General features: G+C 36.5%; 2 protein-coding genes across 2 annotated transcripts; one reads left to right on the forward strand and one right to left on the reverse strand.

Annotated features, from left to right (window-relative positions):
* Positions 1-6,386: 6,386 nt before the first annotated feature.
* LOC140514221 (olfactory receptor 4D5-like) lies at positions 6,387-7,310 on the forward strand. The gene has a single exon (XM_072624338.1). The coding sequence runs from the start codon at positions 6,387-6,389 to the stop codon at positions 7,308-7,310; it is 924 nt and encodes a 307-aa protein (XP_072480439.1).
* Positions 7,311-14,096: 6,786 nt separating this feature from the next.
* LOC140515065 (olfactory receptor 4K14-like) lies at positions 14,097-15,044 on the reverse strand. The gene has a single exon (XM_072625690.1). The coding sequence runs from the start codon at positions 15,027-15,029 to the stop codon at positions 14,097-14,099; it is 933 nt and encodes a 310-aa protein (XP_072481791.1). The 5' UTR covers positions 15,030-15,044.
* Positions 15,045-17,508: the final 2,464 nt, after the last annotated feature.

The following is a 17,508-nucleotide window of genomic DNA, read 5'->3' on the forward strand; positions in this document are numbered from 1 at the left end:
GACAATCGAGCCCTCTGAGTTCTCAGGTAAGGTCTAATTCAGTTTTAAGATAACCATTGCTCAGAATCCAGTGAAACGATAGAGAGACTTCTCCTTCCTTCCTCTACATCACAAATGTGTTCTTTGTTTTCACACGTCTTCTTCCTTTGAATCTCAGAGTGAAGTAAGCTGCCTTTTCAATTCTAATTCTTCTCCTGCATCCAAGTCCATCCCATCCTGTTCCTGAGCCTACCTCTAGCCTCTTACATTTTTATTCTTTCTCTCCTTAATGCCTCTTTCCCTGCTGACACTAATGTCTGAGCCTCTCTTTTCCTTTAGCATGATAATACCCAAAACTATGCTTCTTGTCACATTCAGTGCTAACATGCTACCAAAAAAGTCTACAGTTGATATAAACACACTCTTAGAATTCATTTCCAAACAATTTAGTTTCTATTCTCAACATTCTATGAGGAAGCTCTTTCAAAAATTGCTGACGACAATGTGACCTAATTGTTGAATTCAGTGAACTTTCCCCCTCAATTTTGAGGCTCCTGGATCTATTTTCAGCAGATAATGTTACTGACCATCTCTTTTTTGATTCTCTCATCTGCCTTGTTTTCTGTTATCTTATCATTCTCTTTCTAGCTCTCTGACTTTCCCCTCTCTGTCTCTTTTGGTCGATCTTCTTCCTTCTTACTTTTGTATCTGTGCTTCTTTCCCCAAGGTTCCATCTTCATCTCTCTTTTCTCTTCTCTCTACATTCTCTTAGATGTCAATCTTTATTCTCCCCAGAGCCTCAATTATCACTCCTATGAAGTTGCCTTTCATATATAAAATTAAGTTCTTACTCTTCCCCTAATCTCAGCAAACAATGCAACAAATATTTATTAAGTACCCATTATGTATAAGGAAAAGTGATAGGCACTGAAAATACTAAGGGAAAAAATGAGAAAATACTCTTAAACTATATTTCCATTTTACAAGAACGTGGCCAAATATCTCTTCACATTTATATTCAGTGGATCAGGATGACGATTCTTGGTCACTGCAGGACCAAGTAAAATATAATCTTTTTTTTAAAGTTAGTTAAATTTACAAAGAACTCTGCAAATATCTCATTTTATTGACACAACCCCAGGAGGTAGGTGCTAATCTTATCTCCATTTTACAGATGAGGCAGCTGAGAACCACAAGGAATGGTCAATTTTACCTGTTTGACTACTTTCATTTCAAGTCCCTACCTCTTTCCTTAGTTTGTATTGCTCTTCCTCTCCCATAACTTGCCCCTTTGATTTATCTGTAACATTTCTTTCTATTTGCCCATTTTAAAGACTGTGTTTATTCCCAACTTAATGTGACATTTTCTGAGATTCACATTCCGGGGGCCAATAAAATCAACTAAAGCTTGTCTTTTCTCTGCGAAAGGACTCCACTGAAAGACATATCCATCTTCAAATCTCATGTGCCCTCAAAATGAATGAATTCATCATTTCTCAAGTCAGATCTGGGCTCTTAATTTCCCTAATTGTGCTATTGCTATCATCATGCTATCATCTTTCTCCCAGTCACCTAGTTAAAAATCTGAGGCATCTTTTACTTTCCTTTATCCCCAAGATGTAATTAATTGCAAGACTCTTAGATTCTAGGTGAAGCTATCTCTCACATTTTCCCTCATTTTCGTTATTTTTGCCCCCATTCTATACACTATAGAACCCCATTACATATCACATGGATGATTGTAGGAGCCTTGCAACAGGTTACTTTATCTCTAATATGCCTACTTTCTGCTTCACTCTTCATGAGAGATAAGGAATGAACTTGTTCTTTCACTGATATGAGGAGTTCCCAGGTAGAGAAACTTTATACCCATATAGGATTAAATGACTTACCCAGAGTCATAGAGCTAGTATGTGTCAGAGAGGGAAAAATGAAACGAAGTGTTCCAATCCAACTCTCTTTTTCCTAACCACAGATGTTAATACCTGAGGCCCACAGAAACAAGCAGACTGCAAACTCTCAAGTATGGTTTAAGACAGTTTATGTTATTGAAAAACACTTAATAGAATCAGTAAAGATACAAAACTACATGAATTGTTTTAATTTGTGGGATATTTTAAGTTAATATGCAACCAAGAAGGATTGGTTTTTATTTGAGTTTGACATGACCACTCTATGCCTCTTTGCCTCATCCTTCAAACCACTATCAAAAGAATCCTTTTAAATACATTAATCAGTCAACATACATGTTAGCAGCACCTGCTCTGTGCCATGAACTGTATAAGGCACATGCAGTCCAAAGGAAAAATAAATAAATAGTCTCTTTCCTCAGGGAACTTATATTCTGTTGAGCAAGATAATATGTGCATATATAAGTACACAAAGAAAACATAGAAAAGAGTTTTGGAACTGAGGTAGCTGGTGGGATTAGGAAAAATTTCATAGGGAAGATAATGCTTGAAGTAAGCTTTTTTAATAGTTTTATTTATTTATTTTTAGATATTGACGTTGATCTCCACAAAATTTTGAGTTCCAATTTTTCTCCCCTTCTCTCCCCTCCCTGCTCGCCATAACACCTTGCATTCTGATTACCCCTTCCCTCAGTGTTCTTTCCCTTCTGTCACACTCCACCCTTCCATTATTCCCATCTTCCTTCTTTTTTTGTGGAGAAAGATAAATTACTATACCCCATTACCTGTATTTCTTATTTCCCAGTTATATGCAATAACAATTCTCCATATTCATTTCTAATACTTTGAATTCCAACTTCTCTCACTCCCTCCTTCCCCATCCATCCCCACTGAGAAGGCAAGGAATTCAATACAGGCTATATATGTGTCATTTTGCAAAAGACTTCCATAGTGGTCATGTTGTGTAAGACTAACTATATTTTCCTCCATCATACCCTGTCTCCCCCTTTTTTTCTATTCTGTCATTTAACCTTGTCCTTTCCCAAAAGTGTTTACTTCTAGTTACTCCCTTCTAGCATTTGCCCTCCCTTCTATCATTCCCGTCACCCAATTTGTCTCTTCCTCCCCTACTTTCCTGTAGTGTAAGATAGATTTTCATACCAAATTTGGTGAGCATGTTATTCCCTCCTTAAGCTGTAAGTGAAGAGAGTAAGCTTCACTTTTCCCTTCTCACCTTCTCCCTTTTCTAGTCGATTGAAAAAGATTTTTCTTATCTGTTTTATGAATGGTAGTCTACCTTATTCCATTTCTCCCTTGTTCCTCCCAATATTTTCCTCTCTCACCCCTTAATTTAATTTTATTTTTTATAGATATCATCTCTTTTGATTCAACTCAACCTGTACTCTGTGTGTGTGTGTGTGTGTGTGTGTGTGTGTGTGTATAATCCCTCCACCTACCCAAATACTGAAAAAAGTCTCAAGAGTTAAAAATATTGTCCTTCCATGTAGGAATGTAAACAGTTGAACTTTAGAAAGTCCTTTATGATTTCTCTTTCCTGTTCACCTTTTCATACTTCTCTTGATTCTTATGTTTGAAAGTCAAATTTTCTCTTCAGTTCTGGTCTTTTCATCATGAATGCTTGAAAGTCCTCTATATCACTGAATGACCATTTATTTCTCTTGAAGTATTATACTCACCTTTGCTAGGTTGGTGATTCTTGGTTTTAATCCCAGTTCTTTTGACTTCTGGAATGTCTTACTCCAAGACTTTTAATCCCTTAATGCAGAAGCTACCAGATCCTGTGTTATCCTGACAGCACTTCCCAATACTCGAATTGTTTCTTTCTAGCTCCTTGCAATATTTTCTCCTTGACCTTGGAACTCTGAAATTTGACTGTAATACTCCTAGGAGTTTCTGTTTTCAGGTTTCTTTCAGGAGATGATTGGTGGATTCTTTCAATATTTATTTTGCCTTCTGGTTCTGGAATCTCAGGGCAGTTGTCCTTGGTAATTTCATGGAAGATAATGTCTAAGCTCTTTTTCTAATCATGGTTTTCAGGTAGTCCCATAATTTTTAAATTATCTCTCCTAGATCTATTTTCCAGGTCAGTTGTTTTTCCAGTGAGATGTTTCACATTATGTTCTATTTTTTCAATCTTTTGGTTTTGTTTTTTAACTTCTTGGTTTATTGTATAGCCAGTAGCTTCCATAAACTCTCCTCTCATTTTTAAAGAACTGTTTTGTTCAGTGAGAGTTTGAACCTCCTTTTCCATTTGCCTAATTCTGATTTTTAAAGCCTTCTTCTTCTCATTGGCTTTTGGACCTCTTTTTCCAAATGAGTTAGCCTATTTTTAAAGGTGTTACCTTCCTCAGCATTTTTTGGGGTCTCCTTTAGCAAGCTGTTGACTTGCTTTTCAATCTCCTCTATGGCCTGAGCCATTTCATATTCATGTTGGAGGTACTAGAGGCAGAAACCTTGACTTTCTCTGACATTGTTCTTCCTCATCCAAAAGGATGGAAGGAGATACCTGTTCACCAAGAAAGTAACCTTCTATGGCCTTATTTTTTTCCATTTTTTGGACATGTTGCCAGTCAGTCAATTGACTTCTGAATCCTTTGTCAAGAGGAGGATCCTAGTGCTCATCCTCCCCTCAGGACTGTGCTCAGGGTTGAGATTCAGATCAGCTGCTCAATTTCCCCAGGGACTTTAAGCTGAACCGCTGGGACAATGGACCCAGGCTGCTTCTGTGGTCACCATAGCTGCCCTCCACCAGCTGCTGCTGCTGCTGCTCTATCCTCTACTGCTGCTTAGGGCCAGGGGTGGGGGGACCCTGCTCCTCTCTCGCCCAGCTTGGAAAGCCCTCCCACACTGACCTTTGAAGCTTTCTTTGGCTCTTGTGGGTTGAAGGATCTGAGACTCTCCCTACTGGGGATTCTGCCCTGGAGGCCAGTTCTGGTCCTTTTCTTTCCCATACTGCGTAGCCAGGGCTAGGCTCTGCTCTTCTCAGGGTCCCATGAGGTAGACCTTTCCTGTCGGCCTTCCAGATTACCTTTGGCTGGAAATCTCTTTCACTTTGTCAGCTTGTGCTGCTCTAAAATTTGTTGAGAGTCATTTTTTACAGGTATTTTGTGGGCTGTGGGGAACGCACTAGAGCATATGAGTCTTTCTACTCTGCCATCTTGACTCTGTCCCCTTGAAATGAGTTTTGAAAAAAAAAGAGGAGTTCTTGGAGGCAGAGGCAAGAAGGGAATGGATTTCAAGGCTGGGGGACAGATAGTGTATAGACCCAGAAGTGGGAAATGTTGAGGTAAAGAAAAACAAGGCCAGTTTGACTAGACCAGAGACTGTTTGTACAATAATATAGTGTGTTATAAGAGCAGAAAAATAAATTAGGATCAAGTTATGAATGGCTTTAAATGTCACAGATCTGATTACATCAATATCCTGCTAAAGAGTTTCAGTGGCTCCCTATAGACTAGAAAAACAAAATACTAATTTATTAACCTCATCTTTAAGGCCCTGTGCAATATGGTTCCAGCCTTTTCTCATTTTCCATCCTTATTTCACACTATTGTCCTTCATACAAACTATACTCAAATTATTTCCAAATCTCATCTGTAATGGTGTTCTGGATTATTTTGTAATCATCAAATGAATTATTCCCTGAAGTCTTTGCAAAAAGATGTCTGGCCATAAGGAATTTTGGGGTACTAGGCAACAGAGGAGAAAAGACTTTTGGAAAGATTATGGGAAGGAGACTTAAGTCTCCATTAAGAGATACAGGATAAATTGGAATTAGAGTAGTAGTGCTAATCACAAAATGCATTATTATAAACTTGAGGCTATAAATATGTGTGTTGTGATAGCTACATATATGCATGTGGGAAATATATATATGTATATATATATATACATATATGTGCATATATATATATATATATATATATATATATATATATATATATATCTTAAAATATACATGTGGGTAAGTGTATTATCCTTCCATATATCCATCCATCTATCTATCCATCTATCTATCTATCCATCATCTACATTGAAGAGCACCCTTGAATTGTGGTAGTCTTTTGTGGGCTATGGGCTTTTAGGCTTGGAAGAAATAGACGGTACAAGGAAAATTTGAATGACATGTCTGCATGATTGGTGTGATGTCTAGTATTCATTTATAATCTGTTTATATTATAAACTATCTACTGAAGTGGAATGTATAAGACACCAAGACTATTGTACTCCAATAAAACTTGAAGCTTATTGCCCAGATCTAGTAGCTTAGTAACCTATGCTGCCCTTAATACGCAAGGATGATTTTGACCATGAATGGCGATCTTGACCATGTTGCTAGTCAATTGTGGTTTACTTTGTCCTAACCTTTCCCATCTTCAGGCATTTGCACACACTAAGCATTCCTTCATGTCCTGGCCTAATAATTTTTGGTTTTCTTATTCTTTTTCTTCCTGTTTCCCATTCCTAAATGAGTAGATGAACCAGACAAATGCAACTGAAGTTACTGAATTTCTTCTCCTAGGACTTTCTTCTTCCTCAGAGCTGCAAACTGTGCTTTTTTTCCTGTTTCTGGTGTTGTATCTCCTGACAATACTAGGAAATGGCCTCATCATCATCACAGTGACCTCTGACAATCACCTTCGCTCAGTCCCTATGTACTTTCTACTCCGCAATCTCTCCTTCCAAGACCTTTGCTACACTGCTGTCACTGTACCCAAGATGCTGTCCCACTTGTTCACCCACCACAAAACAATTTCATTCCGGGACTGTATAGCCCAAATATTTTTCTTCCATTTCACAGGAAGCATAGAGATATTCATACTCACCATCATGGCATATGACCGCTACATAGCTATTTGCCGGCCCCTGCACTATGAACTTATCATGAACCAACGTACTTGCTCAGTCCTGTCAGGTTTAGCAGTTCTGGGAGGTGTTATCCATTCCATTACACAGGTGATGCTCATCTTTCATTTGCCTTTCTGTGGCCCAAATGAGCTAGACAACTTCTACTGTGATATTCCACAAGTCATTAAGCTAGCCTGCAGAAATACCTTTGTGGTGAGTATCCTGATGGTTTTCAACAGTGGCTTGGTCACACTGTTATGCTTTATAGTGCTTCTCATTTCCTATACAGTCCTCTTGGTTAGAATAAGGAAACACTTGACTGAGGGAAAGAGTAAAGCCCTCTCAACTTGCGCCTCCCACCTGATCGTGGTGACTCTGGTGTTCGTGCCCTGTGTCTATATCTATGCCAGACCGTTTCAGACATTGCCAGCTGATAAGTTGGTCTCCATCATCTACACAATCATCACCCCAATGCTGAATCCAGTCATCTATACCCTGAGGAATGCAGAGATGAAAAATGCCATGAGGAGGATATGGAACTACCCTATCTGAACAAGAAGATGGCCCAGGTAGTTGTTGCTTTCTGAAAAAAATACATTGTTAAAAAAAGCATGACAAGTTGAAACAGAAATGAGAAAGCCTTTCTCCAAACCCCCATTTCTGTATTTTACTCTGGATGTCAACAGTGGAAACAGAGACATGATTGGGAAAAAAACCATGAAAAAAGCCTGATTTTTTTTTTTTATGTTAAGCAACACCAAGGGAAAGGGAGGCAAGAACTGTCTCCCCAGCTTTATGTAATGACTCATCCCTTCTCAACACCAGAAGGAGTGGAATTTAAGAAGTTACCAAAGGACCAAATGGGGTCAATTGATGCAGTGATGCAAAGCATTTTTAAATTTACAATGCAAAGAAAAAAAGAAATCGGATGAAAATATCTATTTCAAAGTAAAATTTTAATAAAATTTTTGCATCAATTGCCATACCTGATCCTTCTGATCTGAGAGAAAAAGAGGTATTTTTCTTGCTAATTATTGGATCTGTTTGGATTACAAGATCATACCAATTCATGGAAATACATTATACTCTTATTTAATCACCAGTTCAATAGGTGGGAAGATGCTTGGTTGTGATGGAAGGTGGTTACACAGGCATATCCTGTAGAAACAGTGTTAAGATAGCAAATAGCCCAGAAATTGAGTGTGTCTCCTTTCAAAAATTCATTCTTTGTCAATATAGTCAGTCCCAAAGGGTGAAGGAATCACGGGATGGACTTGTATTAAGAACTGTAAAACATCTTTTCTTGAAGATCTTTATTAGAAAGAATCATCACCTCTCTCTTGGCAAAGTATGAAGACACCTAGAGCCTATTACAGTGACTTAAACCTCAAAAGCAGTTAACAAGTTTTTTCTGAATTGAACTGAACTAAATTCTCTCTGGTTTGAGACTCTAAACAACAAGACTGATGCATTTAGCGAGGTTTATCATCAAGAGAGAAATGGAGCCATATGTTGCTTACAAACCTACTAATTATATGATGGGGGCAGATCATTTAACCCGTCTAAGCTTCAGTTTCCTTGATTGCAGAGTAATATTTGAGCTGTTACTACCTCACAGGTTAATAGAAAGATAAAATAAGATAATGTGACTATAAAGCACTTTATAAAATGTATATGAGGATGATGAATGGAAAACAACGAAGATGTGTTATACTCGAGTGAATTCTATTTTTAGTTTCGAATCAGTTCTTCAGAAAACAGTCATATCTTGAGCAATATTTGTATGTCTTATGACAAATAAAATGTGCATAACATAGTTAACATTATAATTACAATGTAAATTCCTTGAGAATAGTGGCTGCCTTGGTTTTGTCTTTGTATATCCAGCATGTAGCACAGAGGCCTGGTACACAGTAGGTGTTTAATAAACAAGTATTGATCAATTAAAGCAATCATGTTTATCATGTTCTTTTATAAAACTAAATTAGAATACTTTTACAGTCAATTAAAATTATTTTTAGAGCACCCTGGATTGAGGAGAGAATAGGGAACATCGAGCCTGAATCATACATTGTTAAAGAGAACTTTCCCAAGCTTGTTTTTTGACATAGTAGTGAAAAATACCCAGTCCACTTTAATCCAACTAACCATAGTAAAATAATTTAAATATTTTCTGGCTACTCTTTCAAGTTAAAAAAAACAATGTATTTGTTCTCTAGTAAATGGTAATGAAAAGAGGTGAACTACTCAGTATGTGTAATAGACTTTAAATATTACATAATGTAATTACATTATCGAATATTGCTATGTTTGAAGCACTCATGCCTCATCAATGGTCATCCAACACTAAATTATGGCTGCCTAATAACTTCCGCTCTAAATCTAATGATATAGTTACTTGACTGACCACTTCTGTCTTAATTAGGCATTCATATTATATTAAAATAATGACCTAAAACATTCTTGTGTTTACACTTTTTCTCCAAAAGTGAGCACGGACCTGCTCTTGTTCATTAATAAACATTTCATCAATTACATACAGAAGCACACAGAGGTTCATGAATTTCAGTTGGAAGGAAGCTCAGGGAATATCTAGACTTGAGTGTGAATCTAAACTCTGGTTATTTACTACTTGTGTGACTTTTGACAAGTCATTCAAATTCTCTGAACGGTGCTTCTTCATCTACAAAATGAGGATTCCAGCAGATGATCTCTAATATCCTTTCAAGACTTTAGCTCTAGTTGTAATCAAATCAATGTTACCATTCATGGAAATGATGAGTCAATCACTGTGTCAACCAATGACTCCAATCAGTGTCCAAAACAATCCTTCCTGACTTCTACTCCGCTCTATGTTGTACTCTCCTATTTGGATAAGTTTCTTCAGATCAGGAGCTATCCTGCTAGCTTGTGTTTGTATCCCCAACAACGATACTTCTAAAATGTAATAAATGCTTTCTTAATCTTCACCATCACTCTAGAAGTCCATTCTGCAATCATTACAACAGACGTTTGTTTATTAATAATAGAAGAGAGGTAAAATAATTTTACACATATTATCTAATCTCATTCTCATAATACCCCTTATGTACTATGCAGTACATATATTATTAATTGTACTTTTATGAGTGAAGTAACTGTGGGTAAAAGAGAGACTTATTCGATCATATCACTAGTAACCATAGTGCTGAAATTTGAACCATACTTTCTGGCTATAAATTCATTGTTGTCTTCATGATACCACAGTGGCTTGGCACCAGAGATACCACTGATTAATATAAAAGAACAATTTTAAAGGTATTGTACTCTGCATTGACTATACAGTTTGGTGCTCCTTATGATTCTAATACACTGAATAACTAAATAATTTGGCAAAAGAATTTCAAAATCAAACACTCTCACGTAACAAAAGAGTTATTATGCCACAGTTCATTCATTAATTTATGTATGTATACATATGCATGTATGTATGTATACATACACGCATATATATATATATATACAGTTGTAATCACATGCTTATAATTGATTACAAAGTATATAAACATTATATACTGACTTTTTGTAAGCTATAAAGTACTGCAAATTTATGAACTGTAAGTACAAAAATATTATCTAGGTTCTTCAAGCTACAATGTAAAAGGGACTACCATGGTGCCAAGTATTATGTTAGTTTTTGATAAATAATCATTGCATTGAAATTTTGTTGGACATAAAGGGATTAGGAATTATGTGGATTCTTGGTCTCAAAAATTCAATTGCGGAATGACTGAAAAAAGTGTGGCACATGAATGTAATTGAATGCTATTGTGCTATAAGAAATGATGAACAGGAAGACTTCACAGATACTTGGAAAAGACCTATATGATCTGATGCTGAGTAAAAGGAGCAGAACCAGGAGAACTTTGTACACAGCAACAATCACAGTGTGAGAGGACTTTTTCTGGTAGACTTAGAACTTCACTGCAATGCAAGGACTTAAAAAATTCCCAGTGGTCTTTTAAGGCAAAATGTCTTCCGTAAACAGATTAGAATTCAGTCACAGATTGTAGTAGATCATTTTCTTTTGCATTACATTTTGGTTTGTTATATGATTTCTCCTCTTCATTTTAATTCTTCTATACAACATGACTGTGGTCAAAATGTATTTAATAAGAATGTATGTGTAGAGCCTATATAAAATTGTATGCCAACTCAAGGAGGGAGGGGGGAGGTGGAGGGGAGAGAAGGAAAGAAAAAAATCTGGATTGTGTGGTAGTGATTGTGGAACATTGAAAATAAATAAATTAATTGATAACAATCATTGAATTAAAATTTTGTTAGACATAAGGGGAGTAGGATTTATGTGGATTCTTGGTCTCAAAAATTCAATTCAATTCAATTCAGACACATTAGGCATCTACAATGTGTTCCATTTTTCTAGAAAGAGGGAAAGATGAATACCTTAGATGAGATTTTTCTCCTGTCCGCATGGAACTTGGAGTCTAAGGCTGGTAGAAAACTCATAAACCACTCTATTACATAATATTGCATAACAAAGAAGTTAGAGATGAATGAAATAAAGTACTATGCAGCTCAGGATGGGGGGAATACCTATTTACAGTAACCATCAGAGAAAATCTGTTGGTGGAGGCGCACTTCAGCTGACTCTTCAGGGTTAGGCAAGAATGGACACATAAAAGAGTAAAACATGATTGAGACACAGGGCAAAGCATTTTTGGGGAGGGATAAGGTCAAAAGACAGAATAGAATAAATGGGGGATCAGGATAGGATTGAGGGAAATATAAGGTAGTCTTTCACAAAATGACTATTATGGAAGTCTTTAGAAAAACTACACATATATAGGCCATGTTGAATTGCTTGCCTTCTCAGTGGTGATGGGGGGCGGGACAGAGGAAAGGAGAGAAGTTAGAACTCAAAGTTTTAGTAACAAATGTTGAGAACTGTTTTTGCATGTAACTGGGAAATAAGAAATACCACGTAATGGGATAGAGAAATCTATCTTGCCCTACAAGAAAACGGAGAACATGAGGATAAGGGAAAGGACATATGTGATAAAAGGGAGAATAGATTGAGGGAAGGGGCAATCAGAGTGCAAGGTGTTTTGGAGTGAGGGAGGGGAGAGCTGGGGAGAAAATTTGAAATGCCAAATCTTGTGGAAATGAATGTTGAAAACTAAAAATAAATCAGTAAATTGTTAAAAAAAAAAAAGAAGTAGTCTGAGCACGGCCCCTTTAATGAGGCAGAGAAAAATAACAAAGAGTAAGTACAGAAACAAATGTTTCTTTAACTGGAAACAGTATATGTATTTGTATTGTTAATTATTATAATGTGATTAAAGATCTTTCCCACCTAAAAAATAAAGAATTGACAGCAGAAAAAAATATCCAACATTCCTTTTCCTCTGTCACATTAAGAAGTATGGTGCACTGGAAATAACAATACCAGCAAAAACAACTACAAAAATAAATAATAATAATAGCTGACATATGTAAAGAACTTGAAAATTTATAAAATTTGACAACAGGTATTTCTATCTCTATTTTATAGTTAATGGAATGGAGGTTCACCTAAGAAAAAATTACTTCTTTGTGTTTAATTTCCTTATGAGTGTCAGAGATAGAATCAGAACCCAAGTCTTCTTAATTCCAAGTCTAGGACATTACCCACACTGGACTGAGAATCAGGAAGCCAGAGATTTATCTGGGAAGGGACATTCCTTGCCCAAAAGCTGCCTTATTTCCCCTGGGTTTACTGGCGGCATTTCTTGCTCAAAGATCAAGCCTCAAGCCCAATTCACCCTGGAGCTCATATGCTGGACAATAAGTCCCCACTCATCTAGCACAGAGTGGATTTAAATACTAAATAGTAATCGTTTCTCTCTGACCCCAGGAATCCTGAGGGTCTTCTCCTCCCAGTTTTTTTTTTTTTAATTAAAGGGGCCATCCCTTGAATAACTACTGAAAGAAGTCGATTCATTTAATGGCTGCATCTCACTCAAAGTGAGAATGCTATAAGACTTTAGCCTGAAAGGGCTAGGGTCTCACATTGCATCCTGGGCCATCTTCAGTCATTCTGATGAGTACTAGGTCACTGGATCCAGATGGCTCAAGAGAAGAAAGTGAGGTTGTTGACCTTACACAACCAAGCCTCATTCAAATCAAAGTCAACTGCAAGTCATGTCATCATCATGATTTCATGATCTTCTTTGAGAAAGAAGGACAAACACAACAACAACCTGCCTTAACTAGACCACTAACATTGTTTGGTTTGATGAAGGCATTGACTGCTGTATACCTCAGGGGTTTTTGTATTTTTTCACGTGTGAAATTACAGGATTGGACTAGATGGACTCTAAGGCTCTTTCCTATTCTAACATTCTGCTTTAGAATAATCTTGCAAAAAACCTATGACTGTCTATATCTGGCTATTATTTTGTTCTTTTTTAAATCAAAGATATTAGCAAAGCAACCACAACAGCTCATTTTTTTTCCCCATTTACCTGTGAAATTGTTGTGGAGGGAATGAATTGTGCTAGGAAAAACAGAGGACTTAGAGTGCCTATGTGGAAGTTCCATCTTTTAATATCAGCTTGTTTTGTTTCTCAGTAAATTATTTAACTTTTCTGAATTTATTCTTCATCATCATTAAAATGGGGATAATATTATCTTAAATACCTGCCTCACAGGATATATGTAAAAGTAAGATTATTTATATAAGGTGTCTTATGCCTATTAAAAGCCCTTTATATTTTGTTTCTTTCTTTAACTTAGACTTGTGATTTCATTGATAAAGAGAGTTCCTATTGAAGAAACTTCATCCACCAGTGTAAATCAACAAATGCCCTACATCTTGGAATCTTAGAGTTGATTGAGTTACTCAGAGTTCAATTGACTTATCAGAGTCACATGGTCAAATATCCTGGAATCCAGATCTTCCTGACTCTACAGGTAGTTCACAATCCACTACACAACACTCCCTCCCTTTCTAGATGTAAATTGTCATAAGCATTGCGCAGTCTGAGCAACAATCGACTCACACTTTACAAAAATCTACATGGAAAACTGACATTTTGAAAGATGATACAACATGAACAATCACTTTGGTTTTTGTCCTAAGGTTGCCCGGCACAGTAGCTATAAAGATCAGAGGAAAAAATGCAAAGGAGAAATTTGAGTTTCTAAGGATATTTCTAAAGGAGAATGCATCTCAAATTTTCTTATATCAAAACCATGCAATCAGGTCATATTACATAGAAATAATCTATAAATAAATTCAAAACTATCCTCAGCTACGGTTGGAGCAAGGGCATATTGATGAAGAAAATCACCTGGAAATCACTGAACAGTTATATACCGGATCCTCAGTTTTTTCATGGCTGTCTTCATGTCCTCATTTCTCAGAGTATATATTATAGGGTTTAAGAGAGGGGTAAAAATAGTATAAAACACAGACAGGACCTTATCCACAGAGAACCTACTGAAGGGCCACACATAAATGAAGATGCAGGGGCCAAAGAAGAGTGTCACCACCATGATATGGGCAGAACAAGTGGAAAGAGCCTTGGATGCACTCCCCTTTGAACTCTGCCGGACAGTAGCAAGAATAACTGTGTAAGAGATCATGAGAAGTAGGAAGCAGCTCATAGACAACAACCCACTGTCAGCAATCATCAATATTCCCAGGACATAAGTGTCCATGCAAGCAAGTTTGATCACAAGAGGAAGGTCACAAAAGAAGCTGTCCACAGTATTTGGCCCACAATAAGGCAAATTCACTGTAAAGGCTATTTGAGTAATGGAGTGAATAAAACCAATAGCCCATGAAATGGTTACCAGTCCAATGCATGTCTTACGGATCATAATGGTCATATAATGCAGTGGTTTGCATATGGCTGCATATCTGTCATAGGCCATGGAGACCAGCAGCACCATCTCAGAACCACCAATGAAATGCAGAAAGAAAATCTGGGCCATGCATCCCCCAAAAGAAATGACTTTTTTCTCACTAAGGAAATCCCTGATCATCTTAGGGGTAGCAAATGAGGCCAGCCACATATCTAGGAAGGAGAGGTTGCCCAGAAGGAAGTACATGGGGGAGGAATGAAGTCGGGGTTCACAGATCACTGCTACCACAATGAGAAGGTTACCCAACACGGTGGCTATGTAGATCAGAGAAAAAAATACAAAGAAGAAAGGCTGGAGTTGTAGGGAGCTGCAGAGTCCACTCAGCACAAACTCAGACACCACTGAATAGTTTTGCTGATCCATTGACTCAGTGTCAGACCTTATGATGAATATCTAAAAAATAAAAGAATTTGAAATAGAATGAAGAATAACTGGAAACGGGAGAAAAGAGGTTATGTTCATTGTATCCAGATTCCCAATCCCAATCCCAGTAGTTATCAGCTTTCTTCATGATAACTTTATCCTAGAAACCTTTCCTTTCTCCCTCTCCCATCCAACGAGGAAAGGGGTTGCAAATATCTATATTAATTGTTGTATTGTAGAGTACAGTGATAATAACAATGACTTGACTAAGAATGGAGTTCTCATAACAGCTGTAGTATATTATGAGCCACGAGTGTGAACAAGTCACTGATATTAATGTCTTCATTTGTAAGATAAGAATAAAAAATCAAGTCAAGAGGAATATACACAAAGAATTTACTTCAAGGATTTTTTTCCCTATAGATAAAACTATCTAGTATTTAATTCATCTTCTTTCCTTTCAATTAACAAGGCAGAACATTATTCAATGAGTTTGAAAATAATAGTATTTAATAACTTTATAAATCAGTAAGTCTATTAAGAAATCTATAATTTAATATTTACTAAAATAGATACTTTATTGCCAGATTTTTTTGAACAATTTCGAATTGTAATTGGCCAGGTAAAGGAAATTCATAAGGAAATACATAAGGAAATACAAAGAAAGAGATTTATAGAAAAAAGACACATATAGAAAGACACAATGGGGGAAAGTGGAAGGAGAGAGAAGGAAGGCAAAAAAAGGAAATATAGAGAGAGACATAGAGGTTCAGTAGGTGCTGATGTGCTAAGCATAGGATCCTCTCTTCATATGGGATTTTTACAGACGTAGTTTATATACGTATCAGTTTTGTATACATATATAGATTTTAGTTTTATAGATTCAGACCTGCAATTTACGATTCTTTGTTTTTTCCTAATTAGTTTGTGAGTTACCTTTCGTAGCTCTCTGACCACCTTAATCTTTACATTTTTAATTATTTTAGTTTCTATCCTAAATGTGTCAGGGTTTAGCTGATAGAATATTTATGTACATTTAAAAAATATGGACTTTGCAAAAGTGAAACTCTTATAATAGTAGAATTATTTAGATGTACTGTTGAGATTCCCAATATTATTTGCATTTGGTACCCTCAAATAGAAATTTCAGGAAACTGCTTCTTACTCTTTACTAATTAAAAACACCAACAACAATCAATTTTTCAACAGATATCTTGCTGCCTTCCTTCTTTGTCTCCACCCCATAGCATTCAGTGGTCTGCAATTTGGATGATTCCTAAAAGCATTAATTTCCCAATTTCAGAGTGTGAAATAAATACCAAAGAGAGAGGAAGAGGAAATAAAAAATGGAAAGAGGGAAATTTGAGAGACAAAAGAAAAGTGAAGGGGAAAACAACAAAAAGGGAGAAATAAATAGTATGAAGTGGAAGCTGGTAGATCCTTGAAGTAGATCTCACATTCAGAAATCTGTCCACTGGATTGTAATCAGTATTTTTGGAAGCGTTGTCTCCCTGAAATCTGCCAATATTATGGCATCAAATGTTTCTAAGCAGTGAAAATAGACTGTTAATCTTCATCACTGCATCAAATTTAGAGCTGGAGAGTACTTAGAAAAATTGAAATCAATTCCTCATAAAGAAACAACTGAAAGAACCTTTTTTCACTGTACTTTCAGGAGTAGGTCAATACAACGGAACAAGTTCAAGTGCATTCAATGTATTCGTCACAATGCACCAGATTTTACATCTTGGACTACGGTTTTTCACAATACACTATGGGGAAAATGCTTAATGTATATTGTCTCATAGGTGGCATTACACAAAAACAAATCTTTGTCCTGTTTACTGATTCTATTTAAGTATTAAGTAATCTCTGCTTCTATTAGATCCTTTCCCTGTCATCAAAAAGACTTTCAAATATTAATGTAAAAACAGTTCAGGTCAACCTACCTGTATTGATGTTTATAAAGGGAAAATGAAATAAAAAGTTGAAGTGATCATCTGGTTAATTCACAATGAAAAAAAATCCATCACTTGGTAGTGAGTGAACTTAGAAAAAATGAAATTCTATGAATAAATCATTGTATTTGGGTGACAGATAAAATGCACCACAAAACACAACTTTCATTGTGGAGTTTAATGGAAGAGTTATAGTGTTTCCCTAATGTCAGGTCTTGACCCAGTCATACGAAGAGCACCTCAAAAAGTGCAAGAGATTCTTGGCCTCCCAATGTTCACATTCCTAACGTTTTTACCCCTACTTCCCTGTTTCATGCTGGTTGTACCCCATTATCTCACTGCATAGAGTATTTGAAAACCTCTCTACCTTTCTGGAGTTTTAAAACCCTTCCTTCTTATCCATATAGTTCCAATCATCTTTTCTACCTGCCTCTTAAAAAACAACCTGCAGGTGGTAAAAAGAGCATTTTAAAGGGTTGAGAATCCCTCAGAGATTCTTACTTTTCCTGGAATCGAGTCCT

This window comes from Notamacropus eugenii, chromosome 7 (assembly GCF_028372415.1).
Source record: "Notamacropus eugenii isolate mMacEug1 chromosome 7, mMacEug1.pri_v2, whole genome shotgun sequence".
Taxonomy (NCBI): domain Eukaryota; kingdom Metazoa; phylum Chordata; class Mammalia; order Diprotodontia; family Macropodidae; genus Notamacropus; species Notamacropus eugenii.

What these genes read in the sequence shown, in the direction of transcription:
- LOC140514221 (XM_072624338.1), top strand. Translation starts at nt 6,387, where the DNA reads ATGAACCAGACAAATGCAACTGAAGTTACTGAATTTCTTCTCCTAGGA.
- LOC140515065 (XM_072625690.1), bottom strand. Translation starts at nt 15,029, where the DNA reads ATGGATCAGCAAAACTATTCAGTGGTGTCTGAGTTTGTGCTGAGTGGA.